This window comes from Panthera leo, chromosome D1 (assembly GCF_018350215.1).
Source record: "Panthera leo isolate Ple1 chromosome D1, P.leo_Ple1_pat1.1, whole genome shotgun sequence".
NCBI lineage: Eukaryota > Metazoa > Chordata > Mammalia > Carnivora > Felidae > Panthera > Panthera leo.
In genome coordinates, this window is record NC_056688.1 from 85,131,613 (window position 1) to 85,158,538 (window position 26,926).

Genomic DNA, 26,926 nt, shown 5'->3' on the forward strand with positions numbered 1-26,926 from the left:
TGAAAATTCTCCAATATTTTAGAGGTGTACTTAAGTTGAAGGTGAAATGGTATCATGTCTGTGGTTTGTAAATATTGAAAAACCTTGATAACAGTTGAATTAAGATGATAAATATATGAGGATTTATTACACTATTATATTTTTGAATATGTATGAAAATCTCCATAATAAAATTTTAAAGTACTTTTATATAGACTCTCTAATTTGCCTTTGTCCTCACAAGGCTAAAAGTTAAGTACAGCCAGAGTTAATACCATTCTCAATCAACTTACAGATGGGAAAACAAAAGCTGAGAGAGGGAAGTTTTCATCCAAGGATACTTAAGTAGTACATGGCAGAACTGAAATGTAAAACTGACTCCTGACTCCAAGTTCTTGGCTCTTTTTGCCTTTGTCATATTACTTGAAATACTCCCTTTAAGTACGTAGAGTTAACTCAATTCAAAGCCAAACTTTAAATGATACTTTTGAAGATGTAATTCTTAAATTCTACTATGGATTTCTCTGTATCTACCTACAACTTCCATTTTTCTACACATTGCTTAAAGGCAGAAAATTAAAACATTCCTGCTTAGATGGAAATAAATGAATATTATGTGTAGAACCATCTCTATAGAAAAGCAAGGATTTCATGAGGAATTGTATGCCAATAATTTTCTTTCTTATACTAAAGAAGCCCATTGGAAGTATCCAGAAAATATATTTTTCATTCATTAAAACATCCATCCCCATCACTGTGGTGCTACAGGTTTGATGATCTCTGAGTTGTTCTATTTTGGCAATGGTACATATACACAATGTAAACTGTTTTTCATTAATTCATTTACACTTAATACTGCTTGGAAACTGCTGATGGAAAAAAAAGTACAATACATTTGGTATGCCTGTAGAACTTAAACAGAGTTTAAAAGTTCAGTAAGTCAGCTACTGGTATTCTGTGCAGAATACCAGGCAATTGATTTGACTAATCCTTTTCTCTATAAAATTTCCTTGATTTATTGAAATGACTAACTTGATCTGTTCATTTGGCCTTATAGACATACGGTCTATTACATGGGGTTAGTCTGATCAATAATGACTGTTACTATATATATAGTAGGTAATGTGATTGTGAATAAATTATTCAGTGTCTTCATCATATTTATTATTTAAATGAGACAACATGTGAAAATCACTAAGACTGATCAGTATGTAACATACAGTAGTGATCAAGCATGTAATAGTTACTTCATATTCATTTTCTTTTTCTAAGCTATCCATTAGAATGAGGTCTAGAAAAGGAGTTCTTACCCTACATCCCAAATGGATTTCAGGGGGAGTCTATAAATTCCCTGAAACTTATATAAAAGGTGGTTGTGTACATATGTGCATTTTTGGGGAAAAGAATATGCATAATTTTCATGAAATGCTCAAAGTCTGTATCTCCAAAAAGATTAAGAACTAACCACCGGCTTAGAGACTTTGTATGAGTAAATTTCTCCCAGGCCCAGGAGAAGTTTTTAATTTGTGAATCCCAGAATTGATATATTATTGCACTCTTCAGATTAATCATATTAACTTCTAATAGATAAGCTATCATTTAACTTTTGGGAAAGGAAAATTATGATCTTTTGGAGCAAATCATTGTTAGAAAATGGGAAGTTGTATTTTGGTTAATGTAAATAAAAGAACATCTTGATTATATGGTTAAAAGAAAGGCAATAGTTTTATAATCATTGAGGCTTAAACTCTAGGACTCCCTTCTTTACTTTTTTTTTATTATAAAATATTTTAATCATACAAAACAGCACAGTATAGTGAACTCCCATGAACCCATACTCAGCTTCCCCAATTACTATCTGGATATTAATAAAAGTTAGCAAAAATAATCTAAATTTTGTCTAGATTCACTAAAATCCAACCAAGTTTTAAAGGTCTGTAGGGAAAATATCCCAAAGTCACAAGATGGCCACTAAATAAACTTAAATAATAATTGGATTGTGTGGACTAGGAAATTGAGGAGTTTACTGGTGATGAAATAAGAGTGCTGTGATTGGTGCTAAAACAAGAAGTTATTGATGAAGCCATTGAAAGTGGAAACTGTTCAAGTCTAAAAATGACCTTAGAAGGCCGTTTGAGTTTCTGCTTAAAGAACTCATTTTGCAAAACAGCCATTTTACACATTGCTTAAAGGGAGAAAATTAAAACATTCCTGCTTAGATGGAAATAAATGAATATTATGTGTAGAACCATCTCTATAGAAAGATAGTTGGAATCATGCTGATATTATCGTCTAAGCTGCACTCTTTTTTAGCAAGAAAGACAGCAAATGGCCTTCAAGAATTATTTTGGAGAAAGCAAGTTGCATGTGTGATTTTAGGAGGAGTTCAAAGTAAAACCCATGTGCCAACTATCTGATGTATGGCACTGGAACTAGCATATTGATGGTCCTGACTTGGTTAAATGGTGTTCTGCCTATTCCGGTTAAGGAAAAGTACGTAAAATAGTTTTTAAAATATTTCTAAACCAAATGGCCAAGTAGAAAATTCTGGTACTTAAAAGTGTTAAACTTTTCTTTAGCAGAACTCCAAGATGTTCACTGAGACCTCAACCCACAGCCACTGTTCCACTATCCCTCCCACCTTTCATGCCACCACCCTTTAAAACTCAACCTCGACTCCACCATCTATCTCTGTAATTACTCTTCCCCTTCCCTTCCCACCAGCTGAACAGTTCTTTCTTTCCTGTCTCTTTTAATAAAAACACGAGTTGCATAATCACTGGAAAATTTCAATCATACACCAATGTATGATAAGCCACCCTCTACCCTTCACCCAGCTTCAACAATTATCAATAACTACCAATCTTGTTCCATCTGCACCCCACCCACTCCTACCTGGATTACTTTGAAGTAAATCCCAGGCATTATATCATTTCATTCTTAAATATTTCAGTATATATTTCTAAAAGATAAAAATTCTTTTATCATAACTATAATATCACATCTAAAACTAACAATGATACTATCTTAATATAACAAAATATTTAATCAGTATTCAAATTTCTATAGTCATCTCCTCTTACAAATTTGTTTGAAATAGAATCAAAATCAGGTCAATACATTATAACTGGTTTATATACCTCTTAAATTTCTTTTAACCTCCATGTTCCTGCTATATCTCTTTCTCTCTTTTCTTTTATTGTAATTTATTTGTTGTCTATTTTTTGTCAGTTGGGATTTTGACGACTACATGGTCTTTGTGTCTTTTACCAAGTTCCTCTATTTCCTTTGTTTCTAGTCAATTATTAGAATGAAAGACTTGATTAAATTCCAGTTACATTTTTGTGGGGAGGAACACTTCATAAGTGGTACTAAATACTTCCATCAAGGGGTACGTGTTACCTGTTGTGTCTCTGTAATACTATTAGCTACTGATAATCATTGGTTAGGTCAATTACTTTATCAAAGTTCACAACACAGCGACATTCCAATTTTTTCATACCTTATTCATTTCTTAGCTGGCAATGAATTCCTATGGAGTGAAACTTCTCATCTACTATTTTGTTATCCTAACATATAGTTCATAAAGGAAGGAAACAAATAAATGCTTGATTCTTTATTTCCTAGTTGTCAAAGTAACTAATTGTTCCTAAGCATCATCTAATTGTGATCAATGAATTATTGTTATTCTTATCAGTACAAATACATGGATTGAAACATGTCCGATGTATGTCAATCTGCCACATTCAGTAGACATCTGATGTATGTCAATGCAACACACTGATGCTTAAATTGTTTTGTCTTTGGACTGGGAGCCTTTTCAAGTTGACTTGATTCCTTTGAAGATGATCTTGGTAGTCTCTGACAGCATATTTGCCACCTGGTATGAGTTCACAAACAAAGGAGAAAAGGGATGCTGGGAGGATAGCATAGTCAAAACCAAAGACAGGCAGAATGGTATGGTAAATTTGGGCAAATGTAAATTATTTAGCAGAGCCAGGGAATTTTGGGTGAAGGAGAAGAGGCAGCTATTTAGAGATGTCTGAGAAGCAGAGTAAAGAGGATCTTGGAGAATCCTGCAGTGTGCATTTTGAGATTTCTGCAGGCCAATGTTTATCAATAAGCTTGATATACTGACGCACAAATACCTCAGGTATTTGTAAAGTATGCAGCAATTCCTTACTAATAAAAACCAAATCTGAAGAATCACTTCCTTAGAAAGTAGAGTATAGGTATTCACACTTAGACCTATGCTTGGTATAATGCAATATAGTTAAAGTCACTTACAATCATTCACATTTTAATATGCTTTCTGGAGTGGAGTGACATCTAGTGTGGCAGGCACAGCTGTGGGAGTATGTGTGAGTGTTCTGGTGAACTGATCATGGACCAAAGATGGTGGTAATGATAGGGAGCCATTGAAACAATATAAGCAGTGGGTAATACAAATATTTCTTCATTGTTTCCTAACCAGAATCACAGAGTCTAAATGATTTCATTCACAAATCAGTGTTTAATTTGTCTGAATATAAGGTTTTCTAGGGGAAAAAAAAGTTCTGGCTTTATTAAATTGTCCATTTTCTCCTGTTTTCCTTTTATCCTTAGTAGAAAAGAACCACTTACTGGTTGATCAATGTTTTCCTCTTTAGTCACAGAGGATGTACAAATACCAGCATAATTTGCTGCTGTGATTTCCTTATCAAGTGCAGTGCTATGAAAGGCCATGAAAGCTTTGATATTTTCCATGTAATTCCACTTTTGATTGGAAGTCCCATTGTTATAAGGTTTATATTGCTGGGGGAAAAAAAGGATAAAATATGGAGTCAAGCAGACAGGAGAGTTTACTATTTATTTATAGATGTCAAATATTTCATCGCATGAATTCAAAAAGTATAGATAATTATTCAATTCTACTACATAGTAATAATCATATTAATATTCGATAATTATATACACAACATTTTTTACATTTATAAATATGCATTCTTTGATTTACAAAAATGAAATCACAAAATGCACACAATTTGGTAATTGCATTAGTTTTTTTTTTTTTAACTTAAAAATATTCCATGGGGCACCTCAATAGCTCAGTCAGTTAAGTGTCCAACTCTTGATCTCAGTTCGGGTCTTGATCTCAGGGTCATGATTTCAAGCCCTGCATTGGGCTCCACGCTGGGCTTTTTTTTTTTCAATTCCATGAACCTTTTCCTAATATTTTTAAAGGATATATATACTATTTAATCTCAGTGATGTTTTATTTTACCAATCCCCAATAGTTAAACATGTAGATTGCTTCTCAGATTTTCCTTATTATATGCAAAAGAACAATCAACAATCATAGATTTTTATGTAAATACATGATAAATTCTTTAGAACAAACTCAAGTACAAGTGTTGATAAAATAACAAGGTCATTTTAAAATATTATGGTATGTCGTATAAAGTTTTATCATATCCAAATGCTTTCTAGAAAGGTTATTCTGGTTTACACTTACACCGTATAAGAAATGGCCTGTTTTCCTCACATTCTTGCTCAAACATCATCAATTCAATAAATGAAAAATAGTACCTGGTTGCTATTTTAATTTATGTTTTACTGGTTATCAAGAAGATATGAGTACAGTCAGTATTATATGTAACAGACACAGCATATTTATTCTAATTATAAAACTTGGCTCAAGCATAAGTAAAGAAATGAGTAGTTTCAGTTTTAGAGAATTTAAGCCAGTAGATTAGTTCCAACTAAACATATCACGACACCTCAAGGAACTTTGTAATGAATAGCACTTACTTTACCAAGGAGAGATTGATAGTAAAGAGGAAAATAAATGGGTCTTAAGAACTGATTTAATAGGTCAGACAATAGAGCGTCCCTCAGAGGCCTGGAAAACAAAGACTGTATTTCAAGGAACAGAGAGTGGGGGGTCTAGTAACATTAGCCTAGTGTGCCTCATTTTTGTTATTTCACATGAACTTTAATATTTTCTCACAAACTGATTGCTTCAAGAAATAAAAACAAAATATCAGCAAAGGAAAAAATCTTGAAAAGTAATACAAATTACCTTAAGATCAAATGCATTTCTTAAAAATGGGAACCTTAGGGGGAAATGTCAATATCTATAATTTTATGAAACTGATCAAGGTGCTAAATTTGCATCTGCATGAGGTTTTAATCTCACTGTGGCCCATGCCAAAGAGGCACGTGACAGGGAAGAATGTAATGTTATACACACTATGTCTCCTAGAATAAAATTTTAGTCCATATTTGTCATCAGCGTAGAAGACTTAATTAAGCTTTGATATTTGTCCAGATTGTTCTATCCCAATTATGGATTCAGGACCTGCAAAACAAGCTGCCTCATTGCTATTAAAAACATGGAATAAAACAAGTGTAATTTAGAGACAGTTATTCTATTCAACAAAAAGATGGTAAATTCTATAGAGGATACAGAAAATAAATTCAGAGAAGGAGTGCTCCTAAATTTTCTTTTGTCTTAACAAGGGAAAATACATGTCCAGTTAGGGAGTGTCTTTGGTTATAAGTAAGGATGACAGATAAACATGAAAAAAGAACTCCATAGCTCTTTACCCAAAACTCAGATGAGCCCAGATTTCTCTGAAGTCTCCAAAAATTGTCTGGCTGCTGTAAGCATTTGCAAAAGCACGTTAAAAGTGTATTTGAAATGAGTCTCTTGGTAGAATTAACATGGATGAGTTCACATCCTTCAGGAAGACCTCTTTGCCCATGCTCTTTCCCTTCAGTTGCCAGGTAAGAGGGGACTTGCATATGTCCCAATCAGTGAGCTTAAAGCACGCGCATCTAACAGCTATTCACTTGACCATACCCACCACTGAGACTGTATGAGTGCTACTGGGATAATTTCACATGCTTGCCCTTGGATTTGATTTAAGTAACTAGCATAGCTCCTGACATGCAGCAAGCCCACAGTCACCATCTGTTGGATTAAACTAAATTAAGAGCTACATGAACATGTTGAATTTGAAATCTAGGCAGACTATTGTAAATATTTTAACAATAGCATTCAAGACAGGTTTCTATGACAGCCATTGTCTTTCTCCACAACAAGGAAGTATAGGGCTTTACTTAACTTTAATTAAATAAAGGGCCATGATTACTACTTAGTCTATAAATGTCTTACCTGAACAATAACTGGATAGCCACAGACTTCATTTCTTGCTTTGGTCATAGACACTGCCAGCACAAGGTCCGGGTTACTCACCAGGTGAAAGGTCCTTGGGAAAACAGGACTAGGCATATCATCAAGTAGCATAACCAGATCAGAGCTGCCCCTGTGCCACTTCCCATTGTGTTGCCTCTTAGCTCCATACATGCTCTCTGATAATGGATATGAATCCTTTAAGCATTTCTCCCCTACAGAAGCACAGTGTGAAGCTTTCTCAGTAGAGAGTGCTGGAGGAACACTGCAGGAGGAAGGGGCTCTCTTGCTCTTCCTGGCTGCTGCATGGGGTCAGCAGTTGGGAGTGAGGATATCTAGTGCTGTTCTGCTCCAACCAGGTGCCAAAAATATGGAGTCCCTTGGAACCTTCACAGGACTGGCCTAGTAACCATTTGCTTGTGGCCTTCCTGACATGGACATCACAAGCTCTAAACCTTCTGCCACACCAGCATCCCATCCCCTTTTCATGCCTGTGTGCCCCCAAACCAGCTGTACCCCCACATATGTTGCTTCCTCCTTGCAGACCAGGTCTGGCCAGGCAAACCAACAGACTTCCGCCATCCAGTTAGCTGCACGCATACTTTTTCTAACGAGTTCTGAATTCCAGTTTTGAGAAAGGGCCCAATTTTAAATTTGTTCTCAACTCCCTCAGCTCCAGAGTACCATACAGAGGATTTTTTTAAATATCTGATAGTTACTCTTTATTATTGTTTAGTAATTCTTTATGTTACATATCCCATTTAAATAACTGTGTGGTTTCTGTCTCCAGATTGTACCCATACTGATTATACACCCTCCTCACCTGTCCTGCTATTTATTATGAGAGGCACTGTGACAGAATGATTAAGAACATGGATTCTGGAGCCACAGTGCCTGAGTTTGAATACAGAATCTACCTCTCAGTAGCTGTATGGTTTTGCTTAACTAGACTGTGCCTCAGTTTCCTCATCTGTAAAACAGGATAATGGCGCATGCCTCAAGGGACTCTTTGGGAATTAAATGAATTAATGCATAGAACATGCATAGAACATTGCCTAGCACACATCACTTAGAATGAACTACTATTATTAATGGTTGTGATTTTTTTTATAGCTTTTCCATGAACTCTCTTTTTCTAAGGGAGCATTCCTTAAAATTCCAAGATATATGTGAATATTTTTAAGTTATCTTATATAGGAGCTTACATAAATCTCTGAAAAAAGGAAGAAAATGATTGGGCTAAAACACTCAAATTCTTTTCCTTGCATCACTTAAAAGCAAAAATAAGCCAAACATTCAAGGATCTTATCTGTACAGAAAAAAACAATTCTTTGTGTCTGTCAACATAGGGACACTACACGTCAGCAGTGGCATTCCTGCTGTGGAAAATAGAACTTGTCCTATAAAATTTAATGATGTGAGAGTGGGGGTCTGGTATAAAAGTAATATATTTCTCCTTTTAAGACTGCAAAAATTCCAGATATCTAATTTAAACTTATGAACATAAAACAATATAGTCCCATTGTAAAGAATTACAAAGTACTGGAAAATACAGGAAAAATTGTAACAGAATTTTAAACATTCCTCTAATCACTATTAATCTTATAATGTATTTCTCCCTCCTATTGTTAATTAATGATGCATCATTTTAAGTCAAAAATGGGTATTTGATTTTATCAAATACCTCTGTAGAGTTCATCAATACTGGACAAGAACTGCACAAGAACTGGTATTCTATATTGTTCACCTGTGTAGCCTCACCGTCTGCACAGTCTGTGTCTTGCATTTTCATGAATGAATGATTGTACATTTCCTGCAATGACCTACTGAGGTGCCAAGTTAGTTACCTAGCTGTCTATGTTTCTGTTGCTTAGAACGGATATAGCAACTTCTCTCATGCTTCAATGCCATGCTCAGCCAGGATAGTGTTGGTTATTCTTTTCATTTCTGAACAGTCAACTGGCACTTGCCCTTAGCAAGACTGCTTACATTCTGCAGGAAGCTTGAGTTTATACACATGTACCTAAAACCCACTCTGTGCCAAACAGTAGTGTGAGAACTTAGTCTGTGTCCCAGGAATATCCAGCACGACACCACAGCCCCTTCCACTAACCCAAGGAATGAGTGCTTACAAGTCACTTAATCTCTTGAGCCTCAGTTTACCTAGTTTTGAAATCAAGTGATTAAGACTAGAAAATTCTAAATATCTTTTTTAGCTCCAAATTCTATGACACAGGATTTCCCCCTGTATAATTCTAAGTCCAGTTGAGGGGATTTTCATCCCTGAGCAGTATTTCATATTTCCCTTTAGAAGGCAAATGATTAACTCAGATTTTGCCAGAGTTGAAAATGGGAGAAAGATGCCAGGTTATCTCAAAAGTTCACCTGGATCATTCTTCTGTGTGGCTGGAAACCAAGTGAATGCATCTGTGGCAATTTCCTACTACATTTCCGTGCCCCCTTGCTCATTTCTTGCACTTCTAGCCTAGACCATGTGCTGTCCCAGAAAGATCTTGTTCTCACAGCCATAATTTCCCTGAAGAGATTTTGCTGATAATTGCTTAAGATATAAGATTTCTAGTTATTTTATATGTTAAATAGAAGGCCAAAATGAAAACATAATCCCAGACCCAAAGGACTGAATGAAAGGACTAATGATAGAAAATTCTCAGCACAGTGATCGCCACTTGGTACCTCCCATTATGTTGGCAGTGCTGGTGGTGTTCCAATGTTTCACAGAGTTTTAGGCAAATTTCTTTCTGTTTTTACTTAAAAGGCCTTCCCCTCCTCACAGGCTTTATCCACAGCACTCAAGATGAAAAGCAAAACCAGTGACAAACACTTAGCAGGACTCAGAACTCACTCCCTTTTCCAATAAGGAAATATTTCGGAGTTAAAACTCATTATGCTTGACTTTCTCCTGTCTCAAGGTCTCTTCTCTCATTCCCCATTTGTGCCCACCCCAGTTGATCAGTCACACTCAAAGTCCAACTTGGGCTTGAGTAGGACCTCCACTATGATACAGTACGCTGTATGGCTAAATTCCAGAAATGTACAGCTGGGTAGCACTAGCTCGGTCAGGGCAGGGATTTTCATCTCTTTTCTTCTTAGCTAAAGCACCAGCACCTAAAAACACTGCCTTTGCAGCTCCCTTTGCAGCAGAATGAATGAATTCTGGTCCCATAGAGCAAATCAATCACGGGGACAAAAGCCTGCTTCTAAAGCTCCCTGTTGTAAAGTTAGCTTAGCTAGAATGAATGGGGCAAATGAACACACTCACCAGGTCTAGCTACAGGTTGGCTTTTCAGCCTTTTCTAAAACAAGCCCAATAAGCGTCCCTTGCAATGCTTGGCTCACCTCAGACAGTGAACACAGTAAGGCTAACTCCCGTCCTGCCCACGCTGGGCTGCTGCTGCCGCCTGCTGAAGCTTATGCAATCTGCCTCCAAGCAATTCCAAAACCTCTCACATCACATATCTTTTGAGAATCCAGTGAAAATCACAGCTCTTTCCCAGAAAAAAAATATGTATTGCACAGATTTCAAGAGATTGAAGAGGCCCCTGGAGCTCCACCATGTAAGACTAATGGTAGAATTTGAAGCAAACCAATCTAAAATCTAAGGAGTTGTTTTCTTTCTTGTTAAAGAAATGTTCATATATGCACAAAAACAGAGAGAATGATCTAAGAAACCACCACGACTTACCAGTTGTCAACATTCTGCCATTCTTGTTTCATCCATTCCCCCATAACATTTTACATTTTTGCTTTTGCTAGAATATTTTAATGCAAATCTGAGCTATCTCTTAATTTTCTGTATAAATACTACAATATATATCCAAGTGGTCAGGACTTTTCTTTTTTTTTTTTTTTTAAAGGTTTTTAATGTTTTTATTTATAAAATTTCTTTACACTTGACTTAAATCCTGGCAGAGACATCTCCAAACAGTGAAATAAATTTACCCCCAAGGAGCAATGGGGAAAAAAGTGTTATTCTAAAATGGTTTTGTTTTGTTTTTTAACATTTATTTATTTTTGAGAGACAGAACATGAGCAGGGGAGGGGCAGAGAGAGAGGGAGACACAGAATCAGAAGCAGCCTCCAGGGTCTGAGCTGTCAGTGCAGAGCCCAATGCGGGGCTCGAACCCAACGGACCGTGGGATCGAGGACTTTTCTTTTTTTTAACATAGCCATTAAACTATTTTGACACTCAACAAGATTCATAAGACCTCCTTCATATCATCTGGTACCTAGACTTTTAAATTTCTTCTGACTGTCTTAGAAATAACCTTTTGACAGTGGTTGGCTTGAATCTGGATCCAGACATGGGCCAGCCATTGGGTTGGATTGGATCGATATATTTGCTAAGGTAAGGATTCCTTTTCACTGTGTAAGCGGAAACCATATCAGTTCGTTATTTGATGGAAGTAACCAACTGCATGCATGCATGAGATGTGGGGAGGGGCAGAAGACTGAGTTAATAAAAAGTACTGCAAAAAGTTTTAAATGGGGACTCTTTAAAGCTCTTGCTTGATCCTTTCAAATCATAAAAATAAAATTAGATGACATCCCAGTTTTCTCTCAACTTCAACAGTCAGTGAAAACTATGAACCAAGTAGGTCACATTTCCTATTTCTTATCTGAATTGACAGTGGATACGCTGTCTAGAGACTACTGAGCATTTACATTTGATTTCACTCTCTCTTCTTTGAGAAGGATAAAAAATTATTGGCTACATTAAATAAAAAATCCGAAGTCCTCAGATACACGCCCTGCCTGCTCTGTGGGGACCATGCCAGATCTTTTAGGCTTCCGTTGATATATTTTGATATATTGACCCCACAATATAAAGGGTTTACCTGCTGCCTTCCTTGTGCATCCATCGTTGATGACTGTCACCCACTTTTCTCTCCACCAAAACTACCTCCGTGTCTGAACGCAGATCAGGACCTCTTACTCCCAAAACTAACTGAGGAGCAGCATGGCATATAATTTGCTCATCTCTGTATTCAAACTGCTGGTGGCAAAGCTTCTGCAATTTACTCTGCTTTGGAGAATAGCTGAGATAAAGAAAATCCCATTAGTGGCCGAAAAATGTCCTGTGCACTTGATGTGCTGGAGACCGCAAGTTCCGTTGGCGAGAGACCTGCTGTGAACTGAACTCACTTGTAACGGTGAGGCATTATCATCGGGGCAGCAGCAATGTTATTTGCCTTGCACTGCCAAGCTGATGTAAAAAAGGTAGAATTCTGGGCTTATTCTGTAACAGAAATAAATGTTCATCCAAGAGAATATGAGAAACTCATCAGCATAACAAAAAGAAATTTAGTTGAAGAGATAATTTAATTAAAGGGGAAAAAGAGTAGGAGAAGGAGAGGGGTAAAAGGGAAATAGGGAGAAACAAAGGTGTTCAGATCATGATTGTTTCTAGCCTCTATCTCCAGATAGAATGCCATTGTTCAAGTTTTTCCATCTTCCCTGACAACTCATAGAATATCATAAAAAAGAATGATATACTAATAAGTTAATTCAAAGGAATCTCTTGCTTAAGGATCTTAAGGCAATAAGAAGACTTATTAAACATATGAAATACCACAATGCATTGTCAATCAAATACATTTATAAACATCTATGAAGCCCCTACTCTATGCTAAAGGTCGAAGTGCCAAGACTGTTTAATTTATATAAAATGCTATCAAGTTATGCAAACGTCTAACGATTATGGAATGATACAAAGTACTATAAATTCCTATTATTTCATTGGACATTGACCAGGAAAAAATAAAATGAAAAAGGAGAAACTACATTTTCCTAATTTCTTAAAGACATCAAAGAGTCTCATATGCTTATTCTTAAGTTCATTCACACATTCATTCAACAAACACACAGGCTTGGTGCTAAGTTATCAGGAGACACAGGTGGATGAGCTTACTGTTGAATGGAAAAGACACACTAGTGAACAAGAAATTACATCACGTGGCACAAAATAAGCTAAAGGGAGAAGGGCCTTCCCACAAATACTTGCAAATACTTAGTCACAGACACAAGAAAGACAAAAACGTGCATGTTGATGTACATGCAGCTAACAGTAAGGCAAACCCACAAGAATCATTTTGCCTCAAAGTGAGCAAATCTAAGGCCAGGCAGAAGTCTCTCACAAGAATCCCTTGCAACTTTTTACCTGTATTTCTTCTGTGGTTCCACATTTTCAAAGAGTTCTTCTTCCATTTTCTTTGTAAGACTGTCATCCTCATCAAAGTCATGAGGAGTTTCCTGCCAGGCATATCTGGGAAGTGTGTGACAAGCTTTCATTCGAAGATGGGCTCTTGCATGTGAATCTCTACCAAGGTTCAGAAGCAAACACAAGAATTCTGATTTTTACTCACAGAGTTTTCTCTGAGGGATAGTCTGATCATATCCTGAAGGATATTGGTAGATCTGTAAATCGCATTTCCATTGTCGTGCCTAACATCGCAAATCCATATCTTACTAACACATAATTTAGACCTTTTAATATGAGCCTACAAATAAAATTCCTCCATTACATAATAAATAGCACTCATCTTTACCATATTTATTTGGGAAAAAGGGGGCCATGTATTATATTTCAAAAATTGCGAGATTAAGGCTACTCGGTAGTTTAAGAAATTTATAATGAATGTGTAATGAGATTCCTTCTGCCTGCTCCATAAGTGGGTCATAATTCTGTCTGGAACAGAACAGCCTAGATTACTGCATTTCATAAAGTTTACTCATTAGACAGTGTTAAGAAATCTTAATTAACTTAACTTTTCCTCTCAAACCTAGAGAGGCTCCAAGAGCATGGGCATGTTCGTGCCAGTTTTTGATAAAGAATAATGTACTAAAACACTTAAATAGTCAGAGCTTGGATAACTGAGTCAGTCAGCCTTCTGGCTTTTTATTAAGACGAAGGTGTGAGCAGGGGCATAGCCACCATCCGGATCCATATATATCAAGTTCTGGGGCACTGTTTAAGGTACATTTGCTTCCATGGGATCACGACACAATATGAGGACTGCTGGGTCCAAGGCGGGTTAAATATATGCGCAAAGCAGCAAATATGCATGTATGTAAATAAAGCTAGGGGATGCAGGGAGGCTGTGAGTGCCAAGGCGCTTGTGGTTTTTGATATAGCTGCAAGCGATATCAAATTACCAAAATCTTTGGGGTCAATTCCTGTGTTAGCAGAGCAGACCATACACTTTCCAAATGTAACAAAAGTATTACATGTGGCTATGAAATTGGTGGGTAACAGCTGTCTCATTCAGAGCTGCAGCACATACAGCTTCTCAAGTCAAAAGTCTTACTAACAGTTAAAAAAACAACAGTGCCATCTTGTGTTAAAAATAAAAAACACAGCTTTCCCACTGACTATTTCTTTGAGGAAAACAAAAAACAGAAATGTCATTCTTAGTTTTAACATATTTATCAAGGTGTAAACAAGATTCCTCCCCCTATCCAGATGTTTAATTTCCTAACTTGGAATTTATCTTTGTATGACCTTTGGCTTCCAGGCAAATGAAGAACAGTCAAGACAATAGACAATTTAGAACAGACCTTTCTAAATATACCTTCCTTTATTAATTCATTTGTCTACTCATTCATTTAATGACTTATATGACTCATACACGACTAATCATTCCATAGTTAGTCAACTCATTCCTTTAACTGATATTTCTTGAACATCTACTATATGATAGGCACAGAATTATAAGTGTTGGGGATACAGTGATGAACAAAACAGGTAAATTCTCAAGATTCATAGAACTTACATTCCAGTGGGCAGAAGAGAGATAATACACAAGTAAATGAATAACTAAATAATACAAGTGCCATAAGTGGAATAAAACAAGATATTGTGATAGAAATTAGCTGGTGGGGAGGGGGGCCTACTTTAGCAAGGTAGTCAGAACAGACTCCTCTGAGAGATGATGTTTGAGTTGAGACCTGGAAAATGAGAAGAAGCCAGCCAGGTGAGGATCTAGGGAGAGAGAGCATTTATGGGCAGAGAAAAGAATAAATGGGAAGGTTCTGAATATGTTTGGTTCATTTGAGGAACAGAAGGACACTGGGTCATAGGTGTGCAGTGAGTGGGAAAGGTCCTATGTGAAGAGGCTCTTAAAGTGGGCAGGGACTGCCTATAATTCAGTAAGGAAATGAGAAAGTTTTCCCTGAGTTCCATGCTAAAAAGGCCCTTTCTTCCACAAAGCAGCAAAGCTGAAGTGAGTACTCCCAGAGTTCTTTTCCATTTTGCTTATATTTATTACCAGAAATCTTTACACAGAACCTAGCTATCAAATGGGTTCCTTCCTTGTGCAGGGTAGCTCGGTCGGTTAAGAGTCTGACTTCAGCTCAGGTCATGATCTCAAGGTTCGTGATTTGGGCCCCTTCTTGGGCTCTCTGCTGACAGTACAGAGCCTGGAGCCTGTTTCAGATTCTGTGTCTCCCTTTCTCTCTGCCCCTCTCCTGCTCGTGCTCTCTCTCTCTCTCAAAAATAAATATTGAAAAAATTTTTTTTAAAAAAGGGTTCCTTCTAGATCTGTTTAGCCTCTTGCTTTATGGATGCCCCTCCTTAAATCATCCCACCTCTCGAATATGTAAAACTTCCAAACAAACATATCTAAAGAAGTCTGGGGAAATCTTAAGTGACTGTCTAATGTAAGGTGATTTAGGATTGAGTCATCAGAAGTGGTTCAAAGAACTAGTGAAAGTTAGCCCGGAAAAGAGATAACCCAGTAGGCTGATGACAGAGAACTTTGAATATTTTATTTTATTTTATTTTATTTTATTTTATTTTATTTTATTTTATTTTATTATTTTATTTTATTTTCAATATATGAAGTTTATTGTCAAATTGGTTTCCATACAACACCCAGTGCTCATCCCAAAAGGTGCCCTCCTCAATACCCATCACCCACCCTCCCCTCCCTCCCACCCCCCATCAACCCTCAGTTTGTTCTCAGTTTTTAAGAGTCTCTTATGCTTTGGCTCTCTTCCACTCTAACCTCTTTTTTTTTTCCTTCCCCTCCCCCATGGGTTTCTGTTAAGTTTCTCCGGATCCACATAAGAGTGAAAACATCTGGTATCTGTCTTTCTCTGTATGGCTTATTTCATTTAGCATAACACTCTCCAGTTCCATCCATGTTGCTACAAAGGGCCATATTTCATTCTTTCTCATTGCCACGTAGTACTCCATTGTGTATATAAACCACAATTTCTTTATCCGTTCATCAGTTGATGGACATTTAGGCTCTTTCCATAATTTGGCTATTGTTGAGAGTGCTGCTATAAACATTGGGGTACAAGTGCCCTTATGCATCAGTACTCCTGCATCCCTTGGGTAAATTCCTAGCAGTGCTATTGCTGGGTCATAGGGTAGGTTTATTTTTAATTTTCTGAGGAACCTCCACACTGTTTTCCAGAGTGGCTGCACCAATTTGCATTCCCACCAACAGTGCAAGAGGGTTCCCATTTCTCCACATCCTCTCCAGCATCGATAGTCTCCTGATTGGTTCATTTTGGCCACTCTGACTGGCATGAGGTGATATCTGAGAGTGGTTTTGATTTGTATTTCCCTGATGAGGAGCGACGTTGAGCATCTTTTCATGTGCCTGTTGGCCATCTGGATCTCTTCTTTAGAGAAGTGTCTATTCATGTTTTCTGCCCATTTCTTCACTGGGTTATTTGTTTTTCGGGTGTGGAGTTTGGTGAGTTCTTTATAGATTTTGGATACTAGCCAGTAGTTCATTTTTGCTTTTAATTCCCTTGCCTTTGGGGATGTGTCAAGTAAGAAATTGCTACGGCTGAGGTCAGAGAGGTCTTTTCCTGTTTTCTCCTCTAGGGTTTTGATGGTTTCCTGTCTCACATTCAGGTCCTTTATCCATTTTGAGTTTATTTTTGTGAATGGTGTGAGAAAGTGGTCTAGTTTCAATCTTCTGCATGTTGCTGTCCAGTTCTCCCAGCACCATTTGTTAAAGAGACTGTCTTTTTTCCATTGGATATTCTTTTCTGCTTTTTCAAAGATTAGTTGGCCATATGTTTGTGGGTCTAGTTCTGGGGTTTCTATTCTATTCCATTGGTCTATGTGTCTGTTTTTGTGCCAATACCATGCTGTCTTGATGATTACAGCTTTGTAGTAGAGGCTAAAGTCTGGGATTGTGATGCCTCCTGCTTTGGTCTTCTTCTTCAAAATTACTTTGGCTATGCGGGGCCTTTTGTGGTTCCATATGAATTTTTGGATTGCTTGTTCTACTTTCGAGAAGAATGGTGGTGCAATTTTGATTGGGATTGCATTGAACGTGTAGATAGCTTTGGGTAGTATTGACATTTTGACAATATTTATTCTTCCAATCCATGAGCACGGAATGTTTTTCCATTTCTTTATATCTTCTTCAATTTCCTTCATAAGCTTTTTATAGTTTTCAGCATACAGATCTTTTACATCTTCAGTTAGATTTATTCCTAGGTATTTTATGCTTCTTGGTGCAATTGTGAATGGGATCAGTTTCTTTATTTGTCTTTCTGTTGCTTCATTATTAGTGTATAAGAATGCAACTGGTCCTGGACTCTTATTTGTTGGGAGATTTTTGATGACTGATTCAATTTCTTCACTGGTTATGAGTCTGTTCAAGCTTTCTATTTCCTCCTGATTGAGTTTTGGAAGTGTGTGGGTGTTTAGGAATTTGTCCATTTCTTCCAGGTTGTCCAGTTTGTTGGCATATAATTTTTCATAGTATTCCCTGATAATTGCTTGTATCTCTGAGGGATTGGTTGTAATAATTCCATTTTCTTGTTTTTTTTTTAATTTTATTTAACGTTTATTCATTTTTGAGAGACAGAGAGAGACAGAGTATGAACAGGGAAGGGGCAGAGAGAGAGGGAGACACAGAATCTGAAGCAGGGTCCAGGCTCTGAGCTGTCAGCAGAGAGCCCGACGCGGGGCTCGAACTCACAAACCGTGAGATCATGACCTGAGCTGAAGTCTGACGCTCAACCAACTGAGCCACCCAGGTGCCCCAATAATTCCATTTTCATTCATGATTTTATCTATTTGGGTCATCTCCCTTTTCTTTTTGAGAAGCCTGGCTAGAGGTTTATCAATTTTGTTTATTTTTTCAAAAAACCAACTCTTGGTTTCGTTGATCTGCTCTACAGTTTTTTTAGATTCTATATTGTTTATTTCTGCTCTGATCTTTATTATTTCTCTTCTGCTGGATTTAGGCTGTCTTTGCTGTTCTGCTTCTATTTCCTTTAGGTGTGCTGTTAGATTTTGTATTTTGGGATTTTTCTTGTTTCTTGAGATAGGCCTGGATTGCAATGTATTTCCTCTCAGGACTGCCTTCGCTGCATCCCAAAGCGTTTGGATTGTTGTATTTTCATTTTCGTTTGTTTCCATATATTTTTAAATTTATTCTCTAATTGGCTGGTTGACCCATTCATTCTTTAGTAGGGTGTTCTTTAACCTCCATGCTTTTGGAGGTTTTCCAGACTTTTTCCTGTGGTTGATTTCAAGCTTCATAGCATTGTGGTCTGAATGTATGCATGGTATGATTTCAATTCTTGTATATTTATGAAGGGCTGTTTTGTGACCCAGTATATGATCTATCTTGGAGAATGTTCCATGTGCACTCGAGAAGAAAGTATATTCTGTTGCTTTGGGATGCAGAGTTCTAAATATATCTGTCAAGTCCATCTGATCCAGTGTATCATTCAGGGCCCTTGTTTCTTTATTGACCGTGTGTCTAGATGATCTATCCATTTCTGTAAGTGGAGTGTTAAAGTCCCCTGCAATTACCACATTCTTATCAATAAGGTTGCTTATGTTTGTAATTGTTTTATATATTTGGGGGCTCCTGTCTTCGGCACATAGGCATTTATAATTGTTAGCTCTTCCTGATGGATAGACCCTGTGATTATTATATAATGCCCTTCTTCATCTCTTGTTACAGCCTTTAATTTAAATTCTAGTTTGTCTGATATAAGTATGGCTACTCCAGCTTTCTTTTGACTTCCAGTGGCATGATAAATAGTTCTCCATCACCTCACTATCAATCTGAAGGTGTCCTCAGGTCTAAAATGAGTCTCTTGTAGACAGCAAATAGATGGGTCTTGTTTTTTTTATCCATTCTGATACCCTATGTCTTTTGGTTGGCTCATTTAGTCCACTTACATTCAGTGTTATTATAGAAAGATATGGGTTTAGAGTCGCTGTGATGTCCGTAGGTTTCATGCTTGTAGCGATGTCTCTGGTACTTTGTCTCACAGGATCCCCCTTAGGATCTCTTGTAGGGCTGGTTTCGTGGTGACAAATTCCTTCAGTTTTTGTTTGTTTGGGAAGACCTTTATCTCTCCTTCTGTTCTAAATGACAGACTTGCTGGATAAAGGATTCTCGGCTGCATGTTTTTTCTGTTTATCACATTGAAGATCTCCTGCCCTTCCTTTCTGGCCTGCCAAGTTTCAGTAGAGAGATCAGTCATGAGTCTTATAGGTCTCCCTTTATATGTTAGAGCACGTTTATCTCTAGCTGCTTTCAGAATTTTCTCTTTATCCTTGTATTTTGCCAGTTTCACTATGATATGTCATGCAGAAGATCAATTCAAGTTAGGTCTGAAGGGAGTTCTCTGTGCCTCTTGGATTTCAATGCCTTTTTCCTTCCCCAGATCCGGGAAGTTCTCAGCTATTATTTCTTCAAGTACACCTTCAGCACCTTTCCCTCTCTCTTCCTCCTCCTCTTCCATGGGCCTCTCGTCTGCGCTTGGCTCCAGAGACTCCGTTCTGCTAGTCTTCTGGCGGTTTTCTGGGTTATTTAGGCAGGTGTAGGTGGAATCTAAGTGATCAGCAGGACGCGCGGTGAGCCCAGCGTCCTCCTTCACTGCCATCTTCCCAGTATCCCATATGAATTGTGTTCTTAAGGACTTTTAAGTAGAGAGGAATGGTATGGACAGAGAAAAAAATGAAATCATAGGATGGAGATATTCTAAATTTCAACATTAGAATGGTCTGCCTTACAAACTAGTGATGTCCCTGTTACTATGAGTATTCAAGAAAAGATGTGATCAAAAGAGCCTATCTGGAAGGTGCAAGAGATTCCTGACTTATGTTCTGAGTGGACTCAATCACTTCTACCTCAAGGACTCCAGGACCTGATGAAATCTATAAGTTAGAACAATGTAGATCTTTGCTCTCAGAAATGTTCTTTCTTTTTTCTTACCTTCTGTGTACTTTTTTCCCATGTGCAGTCTAATAATTCAGAGGCTAGATGATACATTCTTAAGAAATTCTAGCCATTGAGGAATATACCATGTAGGTCAAATCATCTCTCTCTGAAAAAGGCCTTCTGATGCCTTTGTTAGTGTCAGGACATGAGACCAGATGAATCATTCAACAATGAGGGGTTTGTTTCCTAAAATGTCCTTATATTTGAGTTTATATCCTTATAATTGAGGGGTAGAAGCAGTCTTTTAAAATAGTTTGTAGCAATGATATATAAATTAATATTCACTATTATCACAATGGTAATTGACTAGCCATATATGGCTTTAGAATTTGGAAACTCACTCAATCATTCCTTCATTTATTCAGTAAATGATTAAAGGCAGCTATCCTGGTCTTCACACAGCATGTGTGACAAGAGTTTTTGCCCTCATGGATTTCCCAGACTGGTGGTTGTTGGGGAGGGGCGTGTGGTGGTGGGGACTGATAGGCACATTGCTGTGTGCAGTCATTACCATGATTGTTTTCAATGATGAAGAACCATTCCACAGATGAATACCAGGCAGGTCAAGGCACTTCAGGTGGAGAGAAACAAGTGGCTCAGAGGCGTACAATAGTGCATAAATGGAATGTGCCACGTTCAGCGACAGCTTGTAGTTGCTGAGCTGGGGCTTAGTTAATGTGTCAGGAAGAAACAAGTGTGGAGTGGAGGTGGGCCTGGGGGTGCAAATGAGGGTCAATGACAGGCCTGGATTCAGGTCAGAAGGGCTTGATTAGAGACTAAGTATTTTTTCTATCTGCAGTGCGTAGCCACTGAAGAACTGTATAAAAAGGATTAGGTTTTAGAAAGATTAACTGTCTGTGGGTGGAACTTTGAGGTGAACTGGAAGGAGGAGAAAATGGAGATAGAGACCAATCAGAAAACTACTTCAGTGACCCAGGATGACAACTGTATATTAACATGAATCCAGCTTGAATCTATATTAATTTAATTGTTCCTGGAATCAACGTTTATGTAGACAAAACATGATGAATTCCTCAAATAATTGGCAATTCCAAAATTCTAGTCTTTTAAAAACTGTAATATAATAACAAAATAGCTGAAAGTAGATCCTTGTGATGGCTGAACATGGAAGCTCCAGCTCTATCTTTTGGACAGAAAACTAATTAAATATTTACTAGCTCTTCACCTGACATACATTTCACAAACTCGGTGTGGGTTCCCCGCATGGGCTCTGTGCTGTTATTGAGCTAATGAGCTGAGTTCAAATAGGAAACAGGTAGCTTTTCTGGCCACACTGATTACTTACAGAATTTCACTGGAAGCATTTTCCATTGTTAAAGCATTTTTTTCCATTGGCTTTTCCTTTGGTCCCATAATTTGCTTTTCTTCTCCAAAAATTGCTACAGGTTTATGCACAGCAAGCTTGGCTCCAGACACAATGTCACTTTGCACTTCTAAAACAAGAGCTGAGCAGAAACATGCAAATTGCAAGGACATTAGTTATGATCGCAGAACACCAGGAATTTGAAAACACACGTTAAAATAAAAATGCAGACAATTTTCAACTATTTGGCCTAAGAGAACACATTCTAACTGTAATTAATAGTTGTTCTTTAATAAATTGGATTTCACTTCATTTTTGTAGATTCCTTCCTCTCAAGATATTGTCAGTCAAAAGTACTAAAAATAGAGGTTTATATCCAAAATATACAAAGAACTCATAAAATCCAATACCTGAAAAATCTGATTAAAAAATGGGCAGAGGACCCGAATAGACATTCTTCCAGAGAAGACATACAGATGGCCAACCTACACATGAAAAGATGCTCAGCATCACTAAACATCAGGGAAATGCAAATCAAAACCCCACTGAGATATCAGCTCACATCTGTCAGAATGTCTATTATCAAAAAGACAAAAAAATAACAAATGTTGGCAAAGATGTTGAGAAAAGGCAGCCTTTGTGCACTCTTGGTGGGGATGTACTTTTGGGGCACCCACTACGGAAAACAGTATGGAGGTTCCTCTGTTAAAAACAGAACTACTGTATGGTCTAGCAATTCCACTTCTAGGTATTTATCCAAAGAAAATGAAAACACTAATTTGAAAAGACATATGTACCCCTATGTAGATCATAGCAGTATTTACAATAGCCAAGATATGGAAACAATCTAAATGTCCATGGGAAGACGAATGGATAAAAAGTGCATGTGCGTACACACACAAAGGAATATTATGCAGCCATAGAAAATGAGCTCTTGCCATTTGCATCAACATGGATGTACCTCCAGAGTATAATGCTACATAAAATAAGGTAGAGAGAGAAAGACATGTGTAGAATCTAAAAAAATAAACAAAGCAAAACTGAAACAGACTCAAGATACAGAGAACAAACTGGTAATTGTCAGAAGGGTAGAAGGGTGGATGAAATAGATAAAGGGGATTAAGAGGTATAATCTTCCAGTTATAAAGAAGACATGGGGATGTAATGTACAGCATAGGGAATATCATCAATAATATTGTAACAACTTTGTATGGTGACAAATGGTAACTAGATTTATTGCAGTGACCATTTCATAATGTATACAAATATCAAATCACTATATTATATACTTGAAACAAATACAACACCATATATCAATTAACTTTCGATTTAAAAAGTGCCTAAGGAAAAAAAAGTACTAAAAAAATAGGTCTTTCCAAAAAAATGTTATTTAGTTATTTAGTTAGTTATTGTAAATTCTAGCCTTTCAAATGGGCATATTATTTACATACATATCTCTAGATCATTCTCTAGGATCCTAAATTCCTCAGTGGAAGTCCCCAAAGCCTTGAAAGCTGCAGGCAAAACTTACTGTACAGTATTCAATATATGTAACAGGGAAATGTTTTAAATTATATTAGTGATTTTTCTCTTTTGTCGTTCTATACATAGAACCTTTGTCCTAGTTCCTGGGGTAGCCTTAAGGGAAGGAGGAGGACCATAAGTTGATAAGAAATGTTACAAAAGGAAAGCAAAAGTACAAAGATAGTGTGACACTCAAGTACAGCATGTTGCCATAAGACAAAGGCCATGTCAATCAGGATGACACTGTCATGATTTAGGTTTTTTCTAAACACTGTTAGCTCCCACTGAGCATATCAAAGCTTTAACATCAAGGTTGACTTGGAGAAAACCTACCATTTCTGGGCCTGAGGGAATTTAAGACAGAAGACAGAGGAAAGCAGAAAAACGCACTGGGTATCATGATTCCCCCTACAGGCTTCACTTCAGGTATCTACGCTACACCAAGGAAACACTGAGGACACTGTTCATTGTTGAGAACACTGTGATGAGTCACCTCTCAAGTTGCCTTCACCACTCCAATCTGAGGTACAGTTGTATCAACCTGGATCTGGTTTCTGAGGGGTGTGGCCATGACCCAAGATGTGCCGACAGTCATGCTGGGAAGGTTTCCAGAAGTAGTTGCCAAGGAGGGGTGAAGGGGTCTTGTAATAAAGATTTCAGAGATGACCACTCAGACACAGCCAGGCTTCAGAGGGCCAGAGAGAGCAGAAAGGCTGGGTCAGGCAGGAAGCACCTCCCATCCAAAGCATTGTCGGGGCCAAAGGAATGGAACATGGTCACCCAGCCATGAATATCAGCCAGCAAGACCCAGAAAGCAAGACACCCTGTCCCCCAAGTTCTTCCCTTCTATCTGAGAGAGGAACTGAGGGAGACTCTGGGGAATGGGAAATATGAAAGCTCTCCCTAAAGGGACAATTTAGTGGATGGGCCAAAATTTAAACCTGATCGGACATTTTATGTTTTCCTTAATGGAAAACAAAGAAGACTAAATTCGTTTTACTTTTCTTTTTTTTTTTTAATTTTGTTAACATTTATTAATTTTTGAGAGACCGACAGAGACAGAGTGTGAGTGGGAGAGGGGCAGAGAGGGAGACACAGAATCCGAAGCAGGCTCCAGGCTCTGAGCTGTCAGCACAGAGCCCAATGTGGGGCTCAAACTCACAAACCAGGAGATCATCACCTGAGCCGAAGTCGGACGCTCAACCGACTGAGTCACCCAGGCACCCCTGGAAGACTGAATTTGTTAAAGATGAAATAAATTACACTTTCTTTGCACATCACTGTGTAGTGTGAATGAAAATATGCAATCCTGTTAAATACATACATTAGTTTAAAGAGCTAAACAGCAGGATATAGAGGTGAAATATGACCTATTTAAACAAGCACGGATTTAAAAAAGGCAGAATCAAGTATTTAATTTTGGCAATATCTTTTATGGTAAATAATCCCAATGCTTACCCTCTATCTTATGTATGCTGCAGAAAGTTTGAATTTTAGAAATATCTGATGCTAAGTTCCTCAGGAAGATTTGCTTCTTTTGCTGAGCAACGGACACATCAGGATTGATCCAATGTTCTCCACATGAAACATATACCTAGCAAAGAAATGAGTCTCTGATCCCATGTACAACTCTTCACAGCAGGATTATTTGTAATCGCCCAAATCTGCCCAAAGTACAAACACAATGTCCTATAATCGGCAAATGGTTAAGCAAACTGTGACACCATTGACAAATACTCCGTGATAAAAAGGCAAAACTATCGATAAACCTAACGACTTTGAAAGATCTCAAGGGTTTTATACTAAGGAAAAAAAAAGTACTTCTCCATACTATCTTTGCAACTTCCTGTAACTCTGTAATTTTTCAAAATAAAGTTATATAAATAATTTGTTAAAGGAAGGAAGGAAAGAAGAAAGAAAGGAAAGGAGGGACACAGGGAGGGAGGGAGGGATCAGGGGTTTGTAAACTAGGGCTGAAGCCCAAATCTGGCCTGCTGCCTGTTTTTGTAAATAGAGTTTTATTAGAACACAGTTAGGCCCATTCATGTACATGCTGTGACTGCTTTTGTGCATACAGTGGCAAGGGGTGATGTTTCGATAGAGACCATATGGTCTATAAATATTTATAAACTAACCTTTTACAGAAAAAGTTTGACAATGACTGACTGGTATGGATGAACCTGTCATATGTTAATGTGGTTATTTCTAGATGCTCAGATTACAGATCATACCTGTTCTTCATGTTGCTTCTATGTCTGTCTTAAATGAATTCATATTTCTTTGAAGTAAGAAAAAACAGGGTGATATATGCAGAACATTCAGTTAAGAAGAAAAATGACACTCAGTGCTGCCACTTCCATGGTCCCACACTGGTGATTATACACATTCTCTGCATGACGACCCAGGGACAACTTTCTCGAAGACTTCTTTTTGAACAACAGCCTTCCTTTTCTCCTCTGTACACACTTGATCAGGTAACTGTTGACGTTTCCATCTCTATGTTGGCTGCTCAGTGACAGGTTTGTTTCTAGCAAATATACAGGATCTTATAACAGTCACTCCCAACTTCATCCTACCTCCCTTCACCTCAGTGGCCTCAGAGACTTTTCCTTCCCTTCCCTTTATCTTTTTGTATCATATGGTCTAATGCAATTCACCTAATTCTTTCTGCAATAACACAATGAATAAACACAGCAGCAAAGGAGAGGAAAACCAACAAACTAAAACCTTGGAAGTGAGAGAAGTGGAATTCAAAAGAGATCTATCTACCAGACTCCAAGGACACGGACTTTCCCCTCTGTCATGCTGCTTCTGATATTGGTCACTGGTACTTCAGTTTAAGACTCCCTCAAGGGGTGGCGGAGGGGAAGGGGGTGACACCTGGGTGGCTCAGTCGGTTAAGTGGCTCAAGTCATGATCTCTAGTTTCATTTCGTGAGTTCGAGCCTGGCATTGGGCTTCCTGCTGTCAGTGCAGAGCCTGCTTTGGATCCTCTGTCCCCAACTCTCTCTGCCCCTCCCCTCCCCCCACTCTGTCTCTCTCAAAAATAAATAAACATTAAAAAAAAAAAAGATTCTCTCAAGAGGTCTTTGCATTCAGAGCCTGAGTTAACTTCTGATAATACGGTGTGAGCTTGGTTCTCTGCTCAAAGAATTTCAGGCATCAGTCAGGCAGGTTTTCTTTTCGAACTGATACCCCAACTTCCATCCCATAACAGTGGGCTGCTAAAGTCCTTCTTCTTAGCCTTCTCCAGCCACCCAAATAGGGCATGTGAAACACTAGATACAATTTTTTTTTTCTGAAAAAGTGAAATTATCACTTAGTAAGAAATCACTAAACAACTACATTTGGAAGGTCTCAAAAAGAGGAGAGGATCTCCTTCAGAGTAGAAGACAGAAATTACAAGTGGTTAATAATCTGGTCTTCTCCCCGCCTCCACCTTCATTTATAAAATGGGTGGTGAGGGCATCCACCTCACAGGGCTGTGATGGGCATTAAATGAGCTCATTTTCAGAAAGCCCTGAGGATAATGCCTAATGGTAAGCTCTCAACAGCTAGTGATCAGTGTTACTTTGTGAGGGTTGCTGGGTGAGGACAATTCTGAGAGAAAATAAGGGGGGAAGTGGTACATGTCTGAAGTCTTACATTTTGAAACATTTGTCTTTTAGTTGTATGGGTAGAGTAACAT

At 37.8% G+C, this 26,926-nt stretch overlaps 1 protein-coding gene across 2 annotated transcripts in view; it reads right to left on the bottom strand.

Annotated features, from left to right (window-relative positions):
* DCDC1 (doublecortin domain containing 1) overlaps nucleotides 1-26,926 on the bottom strand; it is a 479,157-nt gene that overhangs the window by 42,450 nt on the left and 409,781 nt on the right. For both annotated transcript variants that reach the window (XM_042906361.1, XM_042906360.1), the window contains 6 exons: nucleotides 24,698-24,833; nucleotides 21,698-21,857; nucleotides 13,335-13,493; nucleotides 12,013-12,213; nucleotides 7,139-7,232; nucleotides 4,603-4,773 (listed from right to left, as the gene is read on the bottom strand). In XM_042906361.1, the coding sequence (XP_042762295.1) occupies nucleotides 4,603-4,773; nucleotides 7,139-7,232; nucleotides 12,013-12,213; nucleotides 13,335-13,493; nucleotides 21,698-21,857; nucleotides 24,698-24,833 (921 nt within the window). The remainder of the gene's footprint in view (nucleotides 1-4,602; nucleotides 4,774-7,138; nucleotides 7,233-12,012; nucleotides 12,214-13,334; nucleotides 13,494-21,697; nucleotides 21,858-24,697; nucleotides 24,834-26,926) is intronic.